A 17,251-nucleotide genomic window follows, 5' to 3' on the forward strand; every position below is an offset into this window, starting at 1 on the left:
TAAATTAGATAAACTTATAATATGTTCTCAAATCATTACTTTTGTCGAGAATCAGACCTTAGTGACTGATGAAAGTACAAGAAAGAAAGTTCAATGAGGATGCATTCACACTTCAGAAACAATCCAGTTTGACACCACTTTAACTGCCCTAGCTCAGTACTAGGGAATCCTGGGAATTGTGGTTTATTGCGGCACCAGACAGAGAAGGCTAAATGTCTCACAAAACTACAGTTCCCAGAATCCTCCAGCATTGGGCCATGTCTCTATGGCATTCAAGTGGATTTGGGGTGCTTTTTTAACCCCCAAGCGAACATCCAGTTGAACGCACGTCTATCTACACTTTCCAGAGCTTGCAGTGTGTATTTTGTGCAATTTGGTTGGCCCACAATCACTTTTTTTTTTGTCTATTGTTGTCTGTTATTGTACTTTGCTACAGGGCCAAAACAGGGCCACCTTCTCATACTGCCTCTCTATGTCATTGGGGGTGTTTGTACCCGCAAGTGAGCATCCAGTCAAATGCGCGTCTGTCTATTTTTCCTATCTCTACGTCCGAGGAGGAGGAGGAGGACGCTTTCAAGTAGATTTGGGGGTCTTTTTACCCGCAAGCGAGCATCCAGTTGAACGCGCGTCTGTCTATATTTTCCTATCTCTACGTCCTAGGACGAGGAGGAGGAGGCGGTCCGGCAGTGTCGCTTTGCGCATGCGCCGCTGAGTCCTTTTTTTCCATTTCGCCCGCCGTAGGCATCCCAAGATGGCGGCGGTGCTGCAGCAGCTCCTGGAGCGGGCCGAGTTGGCCAAGCTGCCCAAGGCCGTGCAAGGGAAGCTGGAGCGGTTCCTGGCCGACCAGCAGAGCGAGATCGACGCCCTCCGCAGCCGCCACGAGCGCTACAAGGTGGACAGCGGTGAGTCGGGGCAAGGAGGCAGATAGCACGGGCTGATCGCAGCACAGAGCCAGAGGCAGCGTGGAGCAGCAGTAGTAGTAGTGATCATGATGATGATGATGATGTTTATGTATGCTCCTTCACCAAAGGAAGGAGCAGCAACTACTCTAGTATTATGGTTCCATTATGGCGTTTTGAGCGTCCACACGGGAGAAATAACCCGGTTTGACACCGCTTTAACTCTTTGACCCAAGGCTATGGAATTCTGGGAGTTGGAGTTTGTTGAGTTTAATGTTCCTTCTGAATACATGGCTTGCCTTGACTTCAAATTCTTGCCCGTCCAAATCAATATCTTGGTTGCTTCTGCCATCAGCTTCCAGGAACCTAAACCTCCTTGCTTGTTTACGTATTGCTATCAAAGCATTCTTGTTTGTTATTTCTCTCTTGAATTTCAGTATCGCTAGCCTTACTGCCTTCGTCGCCAGATGCTTTATTTGCAGGTGTTAGCCATGGAAACCCACTGAAGTCACTCTCTCTCAGCCTCAGAGGATGGCAAAAGCAACCCCCCCCCCCCTTTTATTGTGTCCAGAAAACCCTGTGTCAAGTTTGCCTTAGGGTCACCATACATCCGAAATTACTTGAAGACACACATGAACAACAACATATTTGTTGTTAGAGTGATGCTCAGAGTCTATTTTTTAAAAACTGAAACAGACTTTAGAATTTGTCACTCTTAAGTGTCTAAATCTGGAAGGTTACTTTGGTTTATCCAGGAGGAAGCGCCACTGAACTTGAGCCTTGCTTCTGCAGGAAGAGAGACACGATGGCTTGAGTATTGGCCTACGACTCTGGAGACCAGGGTTTGAATCTCATCTCGGCCATGGAAACCCACTGGGGGTTTACCCGGTGTGGCAAGTCACGCCCTCTCAGCCTCAGAGGAAGGCAATGGCAAACCCCCTCTGAACAAACCTTGCCAAGAAAATGCCATGATAGGTTGGTCTTAGAGTTGCCATAAGTCAGAACTGACTTGAAGACACATAACAACAACATTGTAGGCACCCAAAGATTCACTTAGGCCTCATACAGACTGCCAAAATATGGAGGTATGCTGTTTAAATGTTGCATGTATCCTAAGAGTCCGGAAGCTGTGCCAAAGCTGCACTCCTGTCCTTAGGGTTGGATCGTGGCTTTGGCACGGCTTCCAGTCTCTTAGGATGCATGCATCATTTAAACAGCATAACTCTAAAGTGACCCGAAGCAGCTTTATTTTGGCCTGTCTGTATGGGGCCTTAGTATCTCACAGATCCACTTCACTATTCAGAGACGATATGATAAAACTAGAGTCCATAACCCTATTCAGGTGAATATAAAGCTATTCAGGTGTTTCTCTTGGCATGGGACTGAAGGTGGCTCACCACATAAACAAGGACAAGTAGCCCTGTCACCTTCCTTCCTGTAGCCAGTAGGTCTGTCCAGACATTTACATGTATCGTACAAAGCCCTGCCTTGAGTAGGTTGTGTTGTTTACACTGGTCCATGCAAAGCCTACCATCCAATTCAGAAACCAATTGGCACAGAGTTCCTAATTGCACAGAAGCATCTGCTTGTAACAGTGCAAAGGACTCCCCAATGTAGGTGTTAAAGCAATAGGTTCAGAGCCCTTAGGGTTGAACAGTTGATGTTAGAACATGGAGCTACTAGAAGCATTTCCATTCCAGTTCATGTGCTGATTTTAGCCACTCAGAGTTCTCTGAATTGCATTTTTAAAAAGACAGATTTCTGAAACTGAAATTGGAGTTTCTTTCTGTTGACTGTCCAGTCCTCAGAAGAGAGTTTCCACTCTGTAATGAATTCACCTATGGAGTTTTTGAAATACAGATGTCAAGTGACGTAGCTAAGTGTCTCATCAATTAACAGAATACATGGTGTTTAAAAATTTTTTTAAATTCATCATGCATTGCTTTTGTTTTAAAAAGAAAGTGTGATCATAGCATCTTCAGAAAAGTTGAGGATTGTAATGAACATGATGTAAATACAGCTGTTATATAGTTTAGAAGAAAAGCATGTTGTGGTTAAACAGGTGGTATTTTACAAAGAAGTAGTTAGATCGTGCTGTATGTTCTGTCTAAGCCTGGCCTACATCACAGATAAACACGTGGAAAATTACACTTCAGTGGTTGTTGCTGTGTGCCTTCAAGTCCTTTCCAACTTATGACAACCCTAAGGGAAAGCTATCCTTGAGTTTTATTAGCAAGATTTTTTCAGAGGAGGTTTGCCAATGCCTTCCTCTGAGGCTGAGAGCATGTGACTTTCCTAAAGTCACCCAGTGGGTTTCCATGGCTGAGTGAGGAATCTAACCCAGAGTTGCAGTTCAACACGCAAACTACTACGCCACAATGGTTCTTACACTTCACTGTTACGTTTCATTAAATATTCCTGAAGTTAAGTAGAAGGCAACAAATTGCTAACTCCAACAAACAAAAGGTATTACCATCCTGCTTTAGTATATTTATCAGGGAGACTAATTCTGCACTCCTCAATAACCAAGCTTCTCAGTCTAGTGAAATTTAAAGTATTATACCATAAAAAGTGGTCAAATAGAAACCTGAAATTTAAACTACAGTAAAATGAATGACGTGAGATGACGGTGGTGCTGAGAATATTTAAAGCACTAAATTATTTTAAGGCTGAAAATGTGAAATAAAAAGTGGTATTGCTTTCTTCTTTTTTTGTGGCCTTGTCCTGCAAATCCCTGTTCATAGGCAGTAGTAGTAAGTTACTTTGTCAAGAGTTAAGTATAGCCTTGGCTTGAAAGTGCCCCCTAAACACACATTTTTAAAAACACTGCTTGAGATGTATTTTCAACTTCTATCCAGAGCCCTCACCCTGCAAAGGATTAAGCTGTGGGGTTTGGGTGATAACAACCTGGAATGAAGACTGAGATGAATTTTTCAGGAGAAGTGAATAACATTCACACATTCCCAGCAGCACTGCACATTACAGTGACTTTTCCCAGAGTAACACTTCTTTTGATAGCATATAGTACAGTCAGCCCTTCTTATAAACGGATTTCTTATACACGGATTCAAGCATCCATGATTTGAAAATGTGCAAATAAGTATAAATTTCAAATATCAAACCTTGATTTTCCATTTTTTATAAGGGACACCATTATAACAAGGCCCCACTGTAGTTTGAATACCGGGAGAATGCAAACGTATCCACAAACGAAGCGTTTGTGAAGGGAGGTGGGAGATACTTGGGTTAAGTGCAACAAAAATGCATATTTTGCTCTATTGCTTGCTCAGTATCTATTGTTTGGAGCTTCAGATTCTCAATGTAAAAGATTTATATTGCTTTATCAGTACTGATATGTGTTCAAAAAAATGTGTCCGTAATGGTTTTGTCATTATTATTAGTGTGTTAGATTTTGATTATATTATTACGTGCTTTGCTAACTTGTGAGTTTTTATACAGTCGGTTTTATTATTATTACAGTACTTGTAATCAGTTCAGCTATTTTGCAAACATGTTGGAGCAAATAATTTCACCTGTTCACACAGGTGCTTTTCATGAGTTGTGCACAATTTCACAAAACCTTTGTGAAGGGCTTATTTGTATAATTCCTTGAAGGAGTAGATTTTGAAGTTGTGTTATTGGTTGTTTGCAGAACAACAATATTTTGAAGTGGAAAAACGACTGGCTCAGAGTCAGGAGAGACTTGTAAGTGAGACACAAGAATGTCAGAATCTCCAACAGGAACTCAACAAGCATGGTAAGTATAATTATTTTAAGTACCTGTCAGTATGCCCACAGAATACGTATGAAAGTCAATACATGAAGAAATGTCATTTCCAGACAGCCCTAAGGCTTGTACTTAGACAAACCTATACGAGAAATGTTACAGCAGGGAAGAAGCTGCTGAAAAATCTACCTGTCCTTACTTTATGTGCTTGAGACCCAATTGGGTATAGTGGGGTAGATGTCAGATCCCAACATTGTACTCTTGATGGAAAACAAAAGCACTTAGCTATTCTTATTTTTGACAAGTGATATGATTTTAAAGCAAAAATGAAGCTGACCATTTTGATGCCCTCTCCTCTTCCAGGTGAGCAGCTGAAGTTGCTGACTGAGAGAAATAAAGAACTAGAAGCAGCTCAGGATCACAGTGTATCCATACAGGTACAGAAAGTATTGATAATAGAAATGAATGGAAGCCTTCAAAGTTCTGTGTCACACTAAATTAAACAGTATAATACTGCTCTATGAGAGTGTTGTTGATAGTGAGAGTGGGGTGGATTAGGTTTCCTTATTGTTTATAATAATTTTCTGGCTAGATTGTTTTTTTAGAACTGGCTACTATAACAATCAGAGTAGGTTTCTATCTATAGAGAAAGAAGTAGTTTGCTTCTTTTGTAGTAAGGGTAAGTAGTGAAGTGTTGAAACAACAAATCAAAATCTCCATTCTTCAGTTTTCTAAGAAGTGCTGCTTTTTTCCTTTTCCTTTTGTTGATATTGAGGTCTTATTTGTTATAACAAACTGTATTCTGCACAAGGTATAATCTACAAACAAAGTGATCAGAACATATGCTCAGAGATGTGATACTATCTTATTAAATACATTTACCCAGTCCAAATCTTTTTTAACAGCTTGAATCATTGTTATCAGTTTATTTCAGAAGACCAATATGGGAGTGTGTTTAACAGTCATCTAATGAAATGCAAGCATAGAAGCAAGTCCTGCTTCTGCTTTGTATAATAGTCAGTTGCATTGAGCTTTTATTACACTTTGCCTCCTTAACTCATGCATCAGATAGGATGAATGTGGAAGAGTGCTTAAAGGTGGTTACTGAGTCTTCATTTAACAGTTTATGTGAAATAGTTTTTATTGTGCCTTCTAAGATAATGTGATCTGAAGGTGGTTTACAAAAAACAACTATAAAACAAAAGTCTGCAATAGTAAATTTTCAGTTCATAAAGTGAAGACCAGATTCTTTAATCAGCCAACAGTGAACTGAAGCATCTAGGCATTAGAGTCGGAGAAACTGGACATCTCCCCTGAAAGAATATTCTATAAGCATAGAGTCACCATAAAGAAGACCCTGTCTCATGTACCTTCCAAACTGATAGATCTTGAGAGTGTCATTTGAGCAGAACCTCTATCGCCACTCTTAAGTCATTCAGATTCATTCATTTATAGGCAGTACTTCAGATAACCTAGGGTTTAGAGTTTTAAAGATAGGCAGTAGGGCTTGGACACTTTGGTATGTACTGCTCAGGTTTTGAATTTAAAGGAAGCCAGTTTTGTCTTGATAGCATTCTCAAATGTTTACATCTATACTTCTATAAACTCTAAACCAGTCATGAGCAGCATCAGCAAAGAAGGTATGATTGCAGTAACTACTGTAGGATTGGTGGGCCTAAATACCCTAAAGGCACCAGATCACATCTGATCTTGAAAGCTAGGTAGGGCCAGCCCTGGCTAATACTTGAATGGCAGACCACCAATGAATACCAGGTGCTGTAGTCCTTTTTTCAGAAGAAGAAACTGCCAAACCCACCTGTTACCTTATCTAAGAAAACCTTATAATATTCATAGGATTGTAATTGGTCGACAAGCTGCTTAAAGGCACATCCTCTGTGTGTGTGTGTGTGTCTTTAGGACTGATATCTCGTATCCCTCTGTTAATAAACTGGCAGCTTATAACCTTGATCTCATCTGAATATAAATAATTATAATGGATTAAATATACTGTCTCCATCAAGTATAATGTATCTCTTTCTCTTCAATAAAGTCTGGGCCAAACATTTTTAATGGTTTACATAGGATTTTTCTAAGGATTTGATTTTCTGATTGGGTTTTCTTTAAATTAGATCTGTTTCTACTGTGCTGCTGTAATTTTAAAATTCCCTTCTGTCCTTTCTTCTTAGAGTCAATTGACTAGAGCAAAAGAAGAATTGGAGGCAGAGAAGAGAGATTTGGTCCAAACAAGTGAGAGAAGAGCTCAAGAGCTGGAGCGCTTAAATGGTAAACATAACATTTTATGATTGAAAGGGTCTTACCATTAGGCTGTTAAAAAGTTAGAGGGGTGTTTATTAAGAAACACATGGCATAGAGTAAAATTGCACATATTATAGGTCCTCTGGACCCTCCTTCCACTCCTGCTGAGCTGGATGTGACCTCTTGAGACCACCTTTTTCATATAGCTGCCACCTGGTAAATTACCTGATCCTCCCCGTTAGCAATACACCAGGACTTTGCTAGGAGAAATTCCACAGATGCTTTCCCTTGCCAAAGGCATGTGAAAAAGAAGTGTGAGAGAGGCAGAGTACTTTAAAGAAAAGCTTTATTCTAACTAAGGAATTCTAGAGCAAAGGATATCATTATATGTAGAACCCCTTGTCTTGCAGGCACAAAGAGTAATGTAAGTTATAGAATGCAATCATTCCAGCCAAGCCAGTAAAATAAACCATAAATCTAATGCCAGTGACTAGTACATGTTCCTAATCTTTCTTACAGCTCAGATGGGGTTTGTAGTCCTTGATGTTTCTGGACAGCTGGGAGCCTGGACCCTTGTCCAGCTCCTTATGGTCTGCCCCAGGGTGGACAGCCCCAAAAGGTATACAAAAAGGTGAAGCCGACTGCCCCTGAAAAAGCCAGGTGGGCGCCATGGCAGCCACATGCCACAGTCCCACTTTGAGTTTTTTCCAGCACAAAAAGATGTGGCAAAATGCTGTTCCTTTTTGTGCCAGAAAAACAGCCAGCTTTCCCACCACTACGGCGGCTTTTCAGTGCTCTGAATGCCGGGCTGCTGGAGCACCAAAAAGCTGTCCATCATGTGGTAGGGCGGATGGCATGATGCTAGTTTGGAGGCCGGTATTACAGTATGTAGCATCTAAATGCTGTGCTCAGATGCCACCCCAAAGCCAGAGCAAAGGGGCAGTCTATTTCGCCCCAAAGGCAGGCTCAACCCTCATATTGCAAGGAGACTTTTTAAAAACTCTTTTAGAAGCATCTCAAATATTTTTGCTTCTGCCGATTCCCCCATCTTAGTAGTCAGTCGCCATCTCATCAGCTATGCACCTCCCCCCAACATTTAACCCTTTGTTGTCTGGGGAGAAGTCTTCTGATAAATAGTGGGAGTCCCGTTTAACTCTACTTTCTTCCCTTTTAAATCCAATGTTAAAACCTTCTTCTCCAGCACCTAGGAAGTAGTTAGTCAGTCAGTCAAATGTTATTGCTTTTGGCCAATGACCTTTGCATAAAACAATATCACAATAATGGCAAACCTAGGAAGTGGTGTTAGGTGGTCGGGAGAGGTTCAGAGAAGGAAAAGGAGAGAAGGAAGTGGTGTTTTCCCCTTTAGATCCTTTGTTACATTCCCCTAAGTTTTATCCTCTGCTTATCCATGGGTCATATCAAAATCCATGGTTTTGGTTCTAATAGCTTCCCTTGACATACACATGAGGCTGACTTGTTCATGAGTGTATATGGTAAACAAAATCTGGGGGGGGGAGACTTATTTTTGTCCCATTGTAAAACTATGTGTGAAAACCAAATCGGGTATTGAGAAAGAGTACAGCTTTCTAATCCAAAGAATGATGTTAAATGTGTTTCCTCAGATCTTCAGTGGGCTGCAAAAGAGGAGTATGAGTGAAGTCAGGGGGCCGCACCTTGATCATGCCTTCACTTGTGCAAAAATAGAGGAAACGTTTCTATGTGCATAGTGGTGAAGTTGAGCTTGTTAAAAAGTAGTTCCCCTCTTGTTGGACAACACAGTTCAATTGTTCTGTTGAAGAGATACTCACAAGGGCTCACTTTGTTGTTGAGAATGAGCAGTTTGTAAATAAGATTGCAGTTAACCCAAACTTCACTTTGAACACCAACGGAATAGATCACACCCATATTAAATTTGTTGAGTTTTATAATATAATATATGTCCCTGATGGACAACGCACAGTCTTGCTTCCATTCCATGGTATTCTGGGCCCCAGACCCCTTCTTGCCTTATCTCCAGCATCTGCTAGGAAGAAGTCACCAAACTGGACTTGGGTCACTTCTGCTCCCAGATTTTAAAGGCATGAGTGGGTGATGCCCCATGGGAGCTCCTTTTTGGAGTGCCTCAAGGCCTGTCAGAGTTACTGATCCTTGCTGGCCTGCCTTGAAAATTGTAAGTAGGGCATTGAACTTCTCCATTGTTAAAAAAGATAATAAATATGATATGGTGTGACAGATTTCATTGAAGCAGATTAGCTTTAATGTCTGCAATAATAACTGACATTTCAAAGTGGTCTCTTTATTCTGGGGTTTCTGTTTTTGTAGAGGATGTTAAGCGTCTGAATGAGAAACTTACAGCAGCAAATACTGCAAAGATAGAACTACAGTTAAACCTTGATGAGCTTCAGACATCAGCCCTTTCTGTAAAAGTGAGTATTTAAACATGAGTAGTGACCAACTCTTCTGTAGAATTGTTGAAATAAGACATTCTCATTCTCATTCTAATATTATTACAAACCAGCACAGATGAAGGACTATTTATACAATTTTCCACCTCAACATTAGGAGGAACATTCTGACAGTAAGGGCCATTCGACAATGGAACACACTCCCTCAGAGAGTGGTGGAGTCTCCTTCCTTGGAGGTCTTTAAACACAAGCTTGATGGCCATATGTCAGGGATGCTTTGATTGAGAGTTCCTGCATGGCAGAGGGTTGGACTGGATGGCCCTTGTAGTCTCTTCCAACTCTACAATTCTATGATTCTATGAATATACAAATTAGAAATAAACTAGATGAACTGTTCCCATAACGGGTGATCCTATATGTAGCAAACTGTTCCTACAATTATATGTGTACATCAAAAAAGTGAAATCAACATGACATAAATAAACAATTGGGGAAAAAAATCAAAAGTCAAATAGGACAATTTAAGTGATAAGCTCAAGCTTCAACTTGGTGGAAACAGTAACGGACACTTAGCATAGATAAAGCGAAAACAAACTTCTTATACACTTGTATCTATACATCAGGGATGTTGAATCAATCAGTTCATTAAAAAAAATCATTCAAAAATAATTTATAAATTAAATATACACTAATTAATTCACAGCCAAAATCATGGAAGGCTTCAAAACCCTACCATTCATTACCTACATAACGGACATCTATCCCCCCCCCCATATTACGTGGTTTGATTTAAGAGGGATCAAGCAGGCAAACAATTTTGAAATGTAATCAGATAGATAAATAATTGGTTTGGTATTAGTATTGAAAAGGCATACAACCATAAGCAGATTCCTTTTGAGTGGTTTATTTGACTTTAGATGTTGTCTTGTACTTCAGAATAACAGTCACTCTCTGTGAGGCTGACAACGCAATCCACAATGCATAGGTTTGTTTACTCGTCATGCCAACCTGGTCAGGCAGCATTTCAAAGTTCTAAACTGTTATAACCATTTTCTCCAACCTCTCTGTCTTCAGGTTTTTTTTTATTTCCTGCCTTACTGACTGGTCAGACATTGAGTCCTCTCTCAGTTTGATTGGTAAATTAAGAAGGAAATAAGGAATGTAGATTAAAATGGCAGCAGGCGTAGGAAATAAAAAGAGAAAATTGAATGAGTTGATGGGTGACCCTGAAAGTGAGCAACAGCCATCCACAAAACAGAGACATCAGGAGGAAGATGATTTTGAGTCAAACAATTCCTCCAGGATGGCGAGTAAGCAGATCATAGAGAGCAAAAATATAACTGAAAACAGAGAGCTATGCCTTCAGCCTGAAGAGCGACAAGCATCAGCGGCAGATTCAGGGTCGCTATTAAAAAAATATTCCTCTCCTCCAGTGAGAGCGAGACTGAGATCTTGTCTCTGCAGAATCGGATAAATCCGAATAAAAAACACAAAAAAGAAAGGCTCACGAAGGCTAAAAAGAGAAGGAATAAGTTAAAAAAAAATAACCCAAAACTGGGAGATTCTGTTAAGGTCTCCATAGGCACTTGGGAGAGCAAAAGCACAGAAGTAACTTGCAGTCACAATTTTGAAACTGAGAAAGCATCTTGGGGAATGAAGGCAGATCCCAAGAAAGGGAATACCCAATCAGAGTTCAGTAGTGAGCACCAGGGAGTGGTTATGGCCAGTAATGGGATTTAGGTTGAATTAATTCCACATAGGTGTAGTGTGTTAGTGAAGCCTGTATTGAATTTTTGAGCTGTTTGCAAACAATCTGACAGGAATTCCAGCATATGCATGAATAATACCAGTTTCTCGAGCACTTATTTTAATAGGACTTGGGGGGGAAACTGTTGTGTATCCCTGTTATGTTTGTTTTCTTCACTCCCTTTTTTATGATTTAAATGGATTGCACATAACATGTAATGTTGTTCTTAGCACCGTGAGCAAAGAATGGAGCAAGAAAAAGAATTGTTACAGAATCAGAACACTTGGCTGAATGGAGAGCTGAAAACAAAAACAGATGAGATCCTGCATCTTGCACGGGAAAAAGGGAATGAAATTTTGGAGCTTAAGTGTAGCCTAGAGAACAAAAAAGATGAGGTAAAATAAATTAATTTCTTGCTTTACATTTGTTTTTTTGTTTTTTATAAGTCTTCAGTGATCATGATTGTTGTTTTTGGATATTATTTTTTTTTTTTGCTTGATTGAGAATCAGTCTCTTATCAAAATGGAGTATTTCCTTACTGCCTCTGCTAGAGTAGCTATCTGAGCTACAAATATCTGTGCAAAGATGGCAAGAGGGATACAAAATTTGAGGCTCTGTGTCATCTTGATGAAATAATTTTGTCAGTATCAGCTCCTGACAGGCATTCTGTTACTGCTAAAAACTGCAAAAGAAATCAGTAGAAGCAGATGACTTCCAAGCCATTGGGATGGTGAAACTTGCTCTGGGTTTTATCCTGAACTGTAGGCCCGAAACAGATGGGCCAAAAATGCCACCTTCAGTGTCAGATGACGCATGCCCCTGAATCAGGCTGAAGCCACATCCCAAAACCTGGCTGCAAAAGGAGCACAACAAAGTTCTCCTTGCTGACGGTCTGTTGTGGACCACGGTGGTGGCCAGCCCTGGGAACACAGTGTCTGGTCACCATGGTCCCGGACTGCTAAGGGCATGCTCACAGTTGGAATGACCAGAGGCCGCTCCAAGCTGGCCATCGTCTTGAGACCGTAAAGGAACTGTCAAATGTGCTGAATTGTTTTTGAGGATGTTCAGTACCTTGAATAGTTTCTTTTGAATTCAGACAGAAACCTGGCTTTGGTGTTCCATCAAAACAGGCCACCAGTCACTCCTCAAAGTAGTTTCTCTCATTGTCTCCACTTTCCAACTTGTACACTACATTTCACCTACAGAACACCAAAATGGCTAATCTCTTGACCAGTTGCACATACTTCAAAATAAAAGGAAAATTAGCTAAGAAGGGTGCCAGATTTATTTTTCAGAATTTTTTTCACTACCGGATTGAAGGGGTGTGCTTGTGTATGTAAGACAGGGGAGCAAGTGCTTTCTACCATTGTAGTGCGCCATCTTAAAAAGTAGAAATGGCAAAAATGTAGTCAGGGCAAGCTAACATGAAAATAAAGCTAAATAACAGAGCTGTTCAAAAGTGGTGGTCTGTGGAATGGGGTTGGTTGCAAGAGACCAACTCCTTGTCATGCTGAGTTTCTAGGAAGCTAGGTGAATATTATAACAATATGGCATCAGTCCCTGCCACAATGTTTAGTCTTCTCCATTAAATAGTTTGGGAAGCACTCTTGTGAAGGATAAAACATTTGAGTCTTTGTAGTTTAGTTGGAAAATATGACTGCATAGTGACATGATAGAGGCTCCTAAAAGTTTGAATGGTTTGTGGAGACTTACTTTTTTCCTTTCCTCTTTCACATTACCACTTGATAAAATCAAGAAGCATGCTAGATCTTACTAGGTATTTTTAGTATCAAAATGCCATTCTTTGGTGCATGTTCATGTACCTTAGGAATATAAAAAGAGGTGTGCTGCATCAAACCAGCCTAAGGCAAGCTCAAAAGCAAAACATGAGTACAGTTTTGTCTTTCTCTCAATTTTCCTATCATCTGATATTCATAAGCATTTTGCATCTCCTACCAGAAATTATATAAATTGATTATGACCGGTAACTACTGATAGTCTTATCTTATATGGCACTGTATAAACAGACTTTGCCGAGTTTGCTGATTTTACTTGCTAATTCTGTAATACAACTATGCACTATGGGAAGTATTTCCTTTCATCTCAACATTTGTGAACAAAATTATTTTATGTAATATGCTGCTGTAGGATCTGGTGACCCTAGGTTTAGTTAAAAGGGATTTAAACAAAAAACTGATTCAACTTATCCATGAGTCAATGTATATAATATGTATGTAAGTTCTGTATGGACCCATCCCCTTCTTTGAGGAGAGTGGCAAAAGGCAAGAACTTAGTCTGTCCTGGGAGCACTTAGAAGAAGCACCAACCCCCTCGACTCTCTCAGCCATTCAGACTTTAGTGTGAGCATAAATAGTTATGCCTGCCAGAATTTTGTAAATTCTTTGGTATTGTTTTGCTTCATCCTTTGCATCCTTTGTGGCAAAGTTTTACCCTTGACTTATCAATGGGTCATATCAAAATCCATAATTTTGACCTCCAAATTGCCCTTAAGTTATATGTGAGCTTATCTTGTAGTCAAGTATATACAGAATTTAAGTCTTGATATTCCAGAGGCTTTAATCATGATTTTCATCTACTTTTGCATAGGTTTCCAGGCTGGAAGATCAAGTCAGTGGACTTAAACAGTCCAATGAAAATCTGCAGAAACATGTGGAAGATCTTTTAGTGAAACTGAAAGAGGTAAACATTATTTCTGTTGCTTTGATTTCCACTACTGACAATATCGTAACAATATTTGAAGGGGTTTTATGCTTGTTGTTGCTTTTACTTTCCCATATGGCTGCAGCCATGTCCTGTAAAGTTCAGTGAAATTTACTTCTGAGCAAACATAGGTACACTTGGCTCAGGAGTCCTAGGCTGCAATTCAGTACAGTCGGCCCTTCTTATACACAGATTTTTTATACACTGATTCAAGCATCCACAGTTTGAAAATGTTCCAAAAAAGTATAAATTTCAAATATCAAACCTTGATTTTCCATTTTTATAAGTGACACCATTTTGCTATGTCATTATATTTAATGGGACTTGAGCATCCACGGATTTTATTATGCACGGGGGATCTTGGAACCAAACCCTAGCATATAACAAGGGTCCGCTGTAATTCCTTTGTAGGTGTTGTGAAGAAGACACTACTATTTCACTTTACTAATGTTTCAAAAGATGCACACTCTTTTAACTGCCACCAAAATTTCACTTTTGTGACAGTGGGTCCCCAAACTTGAGCAGACCCTTTTTAAAACTCTGGTTCACAATAGTCGCGTGGAAATAATTTATACTGCAGACAAGCCTTTTAATAAAATAAAATAGGAACTTTATTATACAGAAAATTTAAACAGTTATTATTTGAACTGATTTGAAATAAACAGTTGTGGGTTCAGGCACTTGTTATTTCTTAGAGGTTTCTTTGTTGCAAATGTTAAACACTCTACAGAGTAACACTGTTACTCTGAAGATGGCAGCCACAGATGCTGGCGAAACGTCAGGAATGAACTCTTCTAAAACATGGCCACATAGCCTGAAAAACCCACAAACAAATATGGATGCTGGCCATGAAAGCCTTCGACTTCACGCTGTTACTAGACTTCAAGGACACTGACTCTGTCCTTCCTGCCTACTTTCCTAAGCCTACACACAAATAGTATTGCCACTCAGACTAATTATAATAACTCTCTCAACTAGAGTCGCTCTCTGGTTAAAATTCCCTCATTCTATACTATAACCAAGGTCCCCTCTGGAACAGATCCTGTCTTTCCCTGGAACCCTTCCTATAACTGTCCTTCTCTGGACCAGGCAGTTTCCTAAGTGTCCAATCCCAACTGCCACACGGAATCTTTAACTTTCCCCAGACAAAATCTTATTGCCTGACGGCAGCTGGATCATTATTGACTGGTACTTTCCCCGTCCAATTTTGTCTTTTCTCTGTAGGTGTCTCAAGTACAAACACTCCATGAGCAAAGTAATAGAGAAGTGCTCTTGGATGAGGCAAACTTAACCACAGATACTGCAGCAGTTATTTTTCAACATTAGAACTCTGATGTTGGTAAAAAGATCAGGGCTGTGCCAAGAAACTTTCTAGGAGAGACTTTGGGTGGACAGACTATGGAACTCATAGCCTTCCCAGTCCCTCTTCTTATCCTCCAGACTGACGTATGATCTGCAGGTGGCAATTTTCTCCCACTGTTTGACTTGAAGGCAGTTCATTAACAAATTTAAAAATGGAGATGCAGTTTCTTTGGATTCATTGGAGGAATTATTCCCCCTCTTGACATCAGTAGGTAGAATTGCTCTGTTACTGAGATATCTAGAGATTTTTTTACAAGCAATGCAGTGAAAGTGTTCATGGCATATCCATCCAGATATGGCAGCATTTGGAAAATACACTGAAACATTTGAATTTGAAATGAAATGGTCTGGTATAAGTTTAGTTTTGAAAGCTATTCCACTATGATATCAAAAAGTTGAGGATTTTACCCTTTATTCCATATCAAATGTAGTGGATTTTTAATGCTTATTTGTTAGTACTGAACTGCTGTTGTGATGTAAATATTTCTTGGTTCTTTATTGTTTGTGTATTGACTGCAGGCAAAAGAACAGCAAGCTGGTATGGAAGAAAGATTCCATAATGAATTAAATGCCCATATCAAGTTGTCTAATTTATACAAGGTATGATATCAAACATTGCAGCAGTTGGTCTTTTCTACTTAAATGTACAGTACACCCTTCCCATCTGCAAGGGGTTGGTTTTACCCCCCCATGCAGATGTGAAAAAGTATGCATGCTCCAAACCCATTGTAGTCAGTGGGCGGCAACACATGGGCAGCCATGTCAGTGTGGTTCCATTGACAATAATGGGATGAGGCATGCTGCAAAAACTTGAGTCTGTGGGTGTTTAGCTAGCTCGCCAATATGGTGGACCCACTGCATTTACAGGTATTTGTGCTGCAGTTGGAATTATTCATAAGTGCTATCTTGCGAAAACATCTGTGAAAGCTAAAGCTTTTAGCAGTGCAATCCTGTACATATCTATTTAGAAGTAACAAGAGCTAATTTGAGTAAGTATTACACAGAAGCATCTGGTAGAGCTATTCCGTGCGGTACAAAAAATATTTGCCTAAAAAAATACTTTGTAGCCTTTGCAGACCACCATATTGAATTTATTAGGCATTTTGAGGGCAAGTTCATCTATTAACACTAAGGCTGAAATAAGTCCCAATGATTTGTCATGTGCACCATTTTATCTAATTTTATAAGATCGGTTTCAGTGAGAGTATATGGCCAAGATGCTTTCAGCAGTGTAGCCAGCCTTCCTGACTGAATCCATCTTGGCTTATTGGAATTAGCAGCACGGGGCTGACAGTGAATTCAGGGGTTGTTGTTAATGCATCTCTGTGAGGGGTGTTGCCAGTTATCTTTCAGGAGGCAATTCTGCTCCTGAAAGAATCCTTTTCAGACCCAGACATTTTTAACTTATGGTGTCTGTTTACACTTGTTTGACCGGGTTGCTTGGGAAGGTGACTGTTATCTTAACTGTAAAGGCTCTTGGAAGATAAATATTATCTAGACTAACTTCATTTTGTTCTGGCCTGGTTTTGGGGCAGAAATTGCTTTGGCTCCCCTGATGGATGATCTTTATCAAGAGATGAAGTAATGTAACTCAATTGCTCCTCCTCAGTTTCCCAACAGCTTTTGGTAACAGCTGTTATGGCTTCTTTCTGTACTGGCTCCTTGAGGTTTGAGTAAATGTCACTTTCTTTACATTTTTACATTTTTTACTCCTACCTCCTCAGTTCTATAGAGCGAATACTGAATTGTGTCTCTGCCCCTTGATGAAAAACTGTGGGGTTGTATGTGTTACAGTCTGCTTCCAATCCATGTTAATGTATATACAAAGCCATTGTGAGTCATAAGAACATTTGGGATTGGGTGTCATCAGTATGCAGGTGACACTCAGATCTATCTTTCTGGACATAGGTGAAGCTGTGCAGAACCTGAACTACTGGAAGCAATGGTGGGCTAAATACGTACTACTCAAACTCAGATTGAATCTTGGACAAATGGAGGTTATGGGATAGTTTATCTGTCCTAGTTGAAGTTGCAGATTATGCCTCTTCATTTCAGTTTAGTGCATAAGCCACAATGAGCTTTGGTAGCCACATTATGGAATGCTAACTCTAACCACAGTTAGATTTTTCAGCTT

General features: G+C 40.0%; 1 protein-coding gene across 3 annotated transcripts in view; it reads left to right on the plus strand.

Annotated features, from left to right (window-relative positions):
• The first annotated feature begins 719 nt into the window (after positions 1–719).
• Positions 720–17,251, plus strand: part of TPR (translocated promoter region, nuclear basket protein) — a 68,745-nt gene continuing 52,213 nt past the window's right edge. For all 3 annotated transcript variants that reach the window (XM_042466365.1, XM_042466366.1, XM_042466367.1), the window contains exons 1-8: positions 720–902; positions 4,552–4,656; positions 4,990–5,063; positions 6,813–6,909; positions 9,205–9,308; positions 11,265–11,429; positions 13,642–13,734; positions 15,637–15,717. In XM_042466365.1, coding sequence (XP_042322299.1) covers positions 752–902; positions 4,552–4,656; positions 4,990–5,063; positions 6,813–6,909; positions 9,205–9,308; positions 11,265–11,429; positions 13,642–13,734; positions 15,637–15,717 — 870 coding nt within the window. In that variant the 5' untranslated portion in view covers positions 720–751. The remainder of the gene's footprint in view (positions 903–4,551; positions 4,657–4,989; positions 5,064–6,812; positions 6,910–9,204; positions 9,309–11,264; positions 11,430–13,641; positions 13,735–15,636; positions 15,718–17,251) is intronic.

The sequence above is a fragment of the Sceloporus undulatus genome, chromosome 4 (genome assembly GCF_019175285.1).
Source record: "Sceloporus undulatus isolate JIND9_A2432 ecotype Alabama chromosome 4, SceUnd_v1.1, whole genome shotgun sequence".
Taxonomy (NCBI): Eukaryota; Metazoa; Chordata; class Lepidosauria; order Squamata; family Phrynosomatidae; genus Sceloporus; species Sceloporus undulatus.